The sequence below is a fragment of the Brassica oleracea genome, chromosome C3 (genome assembly GCF_000695525.1).
Source record: "Brassica oleracea var. oleracea cultivar TO1000 chromosome C3, BOL, whole genome shotgun sequence".
NCBI lineage: Eukaryota > Viridiplantae > Streptophyta > Magnoliopsida > Brassicales > Brassicaceae > Brassica > Brassica oleracea.
Genome location: NC_027750.1, coordinates 35,995,453 through 36,001,390, shown reverse-complemented (window position 1 = coordinate 36,001,390; position 5,938 = coordinate 35,995,453). Strand labels below are relative to the sequence as shown.

Sequence of the window (5,938 nt, the reverse complement as noted above, 5' to 3'; positions counted from 1 at the left end):
AATCCAATCGAACGGATGTTCACCAGCAAACAATGGCATTTCAACTTTCTTATACCAGCCTTCTCTACCCTCATATCTTTGAGCGCTACACCGATAACCTAGCTCAACATCATTCCGATTTCGTTCCAAGCTAGGAAGAATGATGTACCTGATTCGGATCTTGAGCGATGGGTTGAGTTTGCTGATCTCTGCTTGATTTGCCTTGAAGCGTTCTTGGACTTAATGATGCGATGAACGAATTGATCGTTGATTCCAAGCGATCGATCTTTGATTTGGCATTCTTCACCGTCGCCGTAAGAGAATCTTTGTTGATCTGACTCGTCGCCGCAATTCTGTTGAATTTCTCATCCAGATCGTTGAATCGTCGGTTCTGATCAGCGACGGAGTTGTCCAACACGCCGATACGCTGCAGCGACTCATCGACTGCTCTGCATCTCGTCGCCAACGTCATCGCCGTTCTGGACTCTCGTCACGTATCTCGAAGTTGATCACCGCACCAAATGATAAAGAACAATACTCTTTGTAACGTGAAAGTACTCTTATTTATTATCCTCTTAATACTAAGTACAATTACTAAGCCCCAAACCTCCTAAGAGATTACCAATTACAACTCACCAAATGGCCAAACTATACAAATGACTCAACTACAATCTTTATACTCGAGACTTCACTCTACACTTCGTAACGGCCATAACCGATTCTGTTATAGCCACATCTTCTTATCAAGATACGAAGATCTTCTTATCAAGATATGTAGATCACTCTATCAGCTGATCCGCAGCTCCATTGGCCTCGGTACTCCTTTTCTTCCTTCTATAGTAGACTCTCCAACTCTTATTAATAACACAATGATGAATGCAATCTTCTCAGTTTTTGCCATAGCACCAAAAGTCTCCACCTTTTGAGGAAACTTAGAAAAAAAAATGCTTACAGCAACTTGTTCTTGCATAAGATCTGCAGCTTCGGCAATGAGACCCTGGTCTTCCTTAATCTTCCTTAAACGAGCCCTCTCGATCTCAACATATATATATATATATATATATAACTACAAAGAAAGCACAAAACTTTCACAAAATGATAAAGAAGACAAAGAGCATCACATAGTATATGATCTCTTACCTTTCCAGCAGATATACTGTTGGTGTCTGATCAATATACTGCATTGCTTGCCTTGTGATTCTTGGAGAGATTCAGAATAAAGATCAGAGAGATACATACACAAATGAAGATGACAACTTTAACTTTCTTTGTTATTCAACTTGTCTTTTGCGTTACACATGAGCTGCTATTTATACACAACCTTAAACCTTATCTTCTAGCTAGGTCACACAGTGACAGCACACAATCTTAAACAGCTAAATCTGTTGGCTGTCTCAATCATGTGAGCTGGCTGAACCGTACAACGAGCTCCCTTTGCGTGAGTCTTTGTCGTTAACGCTTCAGCGTATTTGACTGTTGAATGAGACACATCAGTGGGCTTAGAGTGGTTGGTCTGATCATGGGCTTCTTATCGCAGTCCATCAGTTTCGGAGCCCATATGACTATTACAGAATCCGTTCATTGAGAAGTATCAAGTCTTTAGCTTCGAAACAAAGCTTCAGAATCTCCGTGGCGCAATTCTTCGTTACGGAGATGTTTTCTGCTAGCCTCGCCTGCTACCACGTCATCATCAAATGAGACAGAGTGCATGCGAAGCTGTACAGAAACAGAATACAACTTTCAGTTTAGAATCATCGAAAACTCTGAGAAATAGTTTGTTAGCTTTCTTCTTCCTATAACTCTGTGTATGTTTTCTCCATTGAAATTGACTCATCTTGTTTGAAGACCTTTCTCTTTTCACGGTCTTCCACATTTGGATTGCGGATTGTTGTTTTATGAACGGCAATTCGATTCAATAACGGAATCTTAGGATTACCGTTAAGAAAAAGTTCGAAATCAGAATGAGATATATCGGAGACTTACCATCGCGAATATCGCCGGGGATCAATACTCCGAGAGAGTAGCAACTAGGTCAAAGTTCCGGTTAAGAAACAGATTTGAACTTCAAAATTTTAGAGAGTGAGAGAGAGAGCCAAGGTGATTGTTGATAAGCTCAACCTTGGGCCGATGATACGTTTTCTTTAATGGGCCGTAACATTTGTAAGACTATTCTGACGATAATATGGCTTTAAAATGAGGAGGCTTAAAAAGCCCATTATTACTCTAGCCTCGACAACCCCCAATAGCAAGCTTCTATGAATATGAGACCGTGAAAAGTTCCAATTATTTTCTTCAAAACTCAGAGGTGAAAACTTAGGTCTTTTATGGTATAGTGTAAGGTGGGCAGGAATCAAATATCCAAAATTTTGAAGGTATTCATGATCCGATTCATTTCGTCCAAATAATCAACTATCTAAACCAATTTGATTCGTAGCCATCCAAATATTCGGTATCCCGGATATCCAGAAAATTTTAAATTTTTGTCTGGATATATGATTAGATCCGTAAAAATAAATAAATCCAAAATAATATAAAATAATAATATTTTATTAAAAATAAAAAGTTATTTATTTTTAAAAATTCAATAACTAATATAATAAATTTAGTAAATAAAAATATTGTAAAACTTATATAAATTATAATATTTATATAACTTATATATATAATTTTTAATATATGCATATAATGGATCGAATCGGATATTCGTTCTTAAAAATATTAGTATATGTGATTTGTTTTGTTTCTTATAAATATTGCATATTAATATTTGCTTTGCTTTACTTCGCTTCGTAGAGTTATAGATATTCAAATTTTTTAGTTCGAATCGAATCAAAATTTACGGATATTTAGCCAAGCCATGCCTATCGTTTAGGCCTTTTGTTTTTGGTTGTACTGGGCTTTATCTCGTTTTTTGGGCTTCGCCCTTTATAGAATACTTGTTAACAAAAAAACTGTGAAAACTTAAAACCTTTTTCATTTTTTATTCTACATCTTAATGCAAATATTCATATGTTATGCGTTTGGATACCATGCAAAATCTATAAAATCTAGAATATCTACAAATTTGAAATGCAAAAAAAAATTGTAGAGTTAAAATTAAATTATATTATAAACTTTTGATATTTTAAACTATTATATAAATTTTGACGACATGTTTTGTTATCGTGATATAGTTTTTACATGGTTTGTGTCAACAAATTATTTAGAACTACAATATTCATGTCCTCAAGATGATGTCTATGTCATATATAAGTCACACATGTTTTTTAAACTACATGTAACACATGCAATCATTTTTTTGACAAAGGGTTCGTAACACATGCGATCAAAATGAATAATATTCAAACAATAAACTTAAAAGAAGATGTTAGAGTATATACACATACAAATATCTATTGATGACATTTAATCGCAAACAGAAACTCACGATGCAATCCATACATAAACACACACAAACTATGAGTATTACATAAAACTCTTTTTATCGAGACAAGGCTGTACACATATGTAGGGCATACAACCTCGATTATACTTATGTTCATATATAACATAGTTTACGATTATTTCAATACTTAAAGTAATTTCTTTTGAATATATCACATAAATCTCGGGATATCTTAGAACCTCTGGATATCTCACAAGAAATTGATAAGCTCGTCATCATATGTGTTTATTTGCGATTATGTATCGGTCTTTTCTTGTTCGCACTATTATAATCCATGTCAACCAATCCATCACCATCACTTCCTCCTCCGTATTGCCATGAGTTCCGACTCTCTTGATCCTTCTCCACAACCATTAGTGTTCTCTTCCTCATGATTCCTCCTATGTTTCGTGCTTCAATTCCAAAACAAACTATCATCAGAAAAATATTTTTTGGTATTCTATTTTAGTATTCGTAAAATCTTGATGGATATATACTTGATATAACTATAAAACTCACTGTATTAGCTATAAATTTACCTTGAGCAGGAGAACAAATGAAGAAGATGAGAAGAAGTGCCAGGAGGAGAGACTTGTGGGAAACCCTAATTGCCATTTTTGGAAGAGACTCTCTTTTGTTTTTCTTTGGATGTATGTCTTATCTTTTTTATTGAACCTTTTTGTGTTTATATATAGGAGATGAATGATTCTATGGTGAGCTTAGGGTCCCAATTGTATATCAGAATTAAATAACGTTTTGGAAGTTATTGGGACATATGGGTCGAATGATTTGACGTCAACACTTCTATGTCTTCCCACATTAACATAAATCTATCCGTTGACAAAAAAAAAAACATAAATCTATCCCCACAATTTAGTTTTTTCTTGTTTGCAACCGAAACAGAATCAAATTATCTGCTTATGTAAGACATTTAATTAGTGTGGACGCGTTAAAACCAACACACGTATACTTCAGCCTAGTTTAGCCATAAAACTGGTTTGGAACTTGCTCGGAATCAGACGCATTGGTCGGTATGTTGCCAAGTCATTGTGCAAAATAACAGTTACATTATACCTATACGAGCTACGTGCAATAAATTCATTGATATGGTAAGATCAAATTCGAGGAGATGATAGGAGATCGAGTGGTCCTTTGGATCATATGGAGATATTGAAATTGTGGTCCTTTTAGAGGAATACGATCTATCAGAACATCGGAAACAAATGATTTATATGAAAGTCTATGCATATAATGATAACCTATAGTTTACAACTTTACATCCTATTAATACTGTCTTTTGTTTTTGTTTGACCAAATTCAATTAATATTGTTCATATTCATGCATGTTATGCGTAGTCAAGCGTGGACAAAGAGAGATACTAGCAATCTCATATCGAGAGATAAAGTGTAAGAGATCTAGCATGTTATCCAATAACCCTAAAACTGTAAACCATATTTGCTCGATATCGATTGATTTTGGAAGTAAATAACGTTTAATGATAAGAGGACATATCAGTTTTACAGGAACCGAAATTCAGTTACAAAGATTATAGGCATATAAAACTTTCGATTTAGATAAATCATGAATTGAAATGTAGTTGTTAACGTGAAAAATTCACCTAATTATTTAATTTGGATTAAAACAAAATAATATGGACCACGTTAGCTAGGGATGTAGAAAGGAGTGTGGGGGTCGGGGACACGGTAGAGAGAGTGTATAAATATTGCAAAAAGGACGTAAAGTTTGTAGAGTCATGTGTTTCCCAATTAGCCATTCATTATAACAATTCAATTTCTTCACCTATAAAATTTTCAGACAAGAGTGGGTCTACTTTCTTTTTCCAATTATTTAAAAATTAAATCACACAAAAATAAAGCATTAATATTATTATAATTACACGCGAATAGAATAATATACATAGACTTATGATATGTTGTGTATTAAAACAGAAGTCACAACTTTAATTCATGCGTGATTTTTAAAAAATGGATTCTCAGTAGAAATCATTTATCATTCATTTATTACTAATAATATGTATTAATAATATATCATTTCTAATATAACATCGACTCCTAAAAACCCGGATTGGTTAACAAACTCACCTTGATTCATGTGTGATATTTTAATTTAGATCATCATTTAAATTTTTTATTAAATGTATTTCCTTAATGCTAATATATAATCTTTTAACTACTTAAATCATAATATAATTTGATATCTTTTAATTTAAAATATAAATATATATATATATTTTTTTTTAGCAAATGTGTTGAAAAACATTATAACAATATCTTAATTATCAAAAATTGTATATAAATATTTGGGGTTTTTGCCAAAACTAACCCACAACTTGATTTTAATCCCAAACCTATACCCAAACTTGAATGAATTGCAAAACTAACCTAAAAGCCTAGTGAAATTACAGCTCAACCCCTTGTGACCAAACAAAAAAATAGAAGTCATTTTTACGAATATAGCCCCAGTAAATCGTCTGAGTCGTCTGAGATGTTGGAAGTCGTCTGGACGACTGAAGT

At 33.5% G+C, this 5,938-nt stretch overlaps 2 protein-coding genes across 3 annotated transcripts in view; both read right to left on the bottom strand.

Moving 5' to 3' along the window:
• LOC106330497 (26S proteasome non-ATPase regulatory subunit 12 homolog A) overlaps nt 1-1,163 on the bottom strand; it is a 16,244-nt gene extending 15,081 nt beyond the window's left edge. Inside the window, 3 exon segments of the mRNA XM_013768953.1 lie at nt 848-898; nt 932-1,045; nt 1,137-1,163. Coding sequence (XP_013624407.1) covers nt 848-898; nt 932-1,045; nt 1,137-1,163 — 192 coding nt within the window.
• Nucleotides 1,164-3,328: 2,165 nt separating this feature from the next.
• On the bottom strand, nt 3,329-4,076 carry LOC106332445 (root meristem growth factor 9). Of its 2 annotated transcripts, none has more exons than XR_001268095.1 (2): nt 3,943-4,053; nt 3,329-3,834 (listed from the first exon to the last, which is right to left on the bottom strand). XR_001268095.1 is itself a non-coding variant. In XM_013770903.1 (2 exons), the coding sequence occupies exons 1-2, from the start codon at nt 4,016-4,018 to the stop codon at nt 3,650-3,652; spliced, it is 243 nt and encodes an 80-aa protein (XP_013626357.1). In that variant the 5' UTR covers nt 4,019-4,076; the 3' UTR covers nt 3,353-3,649. The 2 variants fall into 2 exon arrangements, 1 of the variants encoding a protein (XP_013626357.1); XM_013770903.1 differs by having other exon boundaries at nt 3,353-3,816; nt 3,943-4,076.
• Between the last annotated feature and the right edge of the window lie 1,862 nt (nt 4,077-5,938).

Coding starts and splice junctions, on each gene's coding strand:
- LOC106332445 (XM_013770903.1), bottom strand. CDS start 4,018: ATGGCAATTAGGGTTTCCCACAAGTCTCTCCTCCTGGCACTTCTTCTC. Junction 3,817..3,942: donor CATTTGTTCTCCTGCTCAAG/GTAAATTTATAG, acceptor TTGGAATTGAAG/CACGAAACATAGGAGGAATC.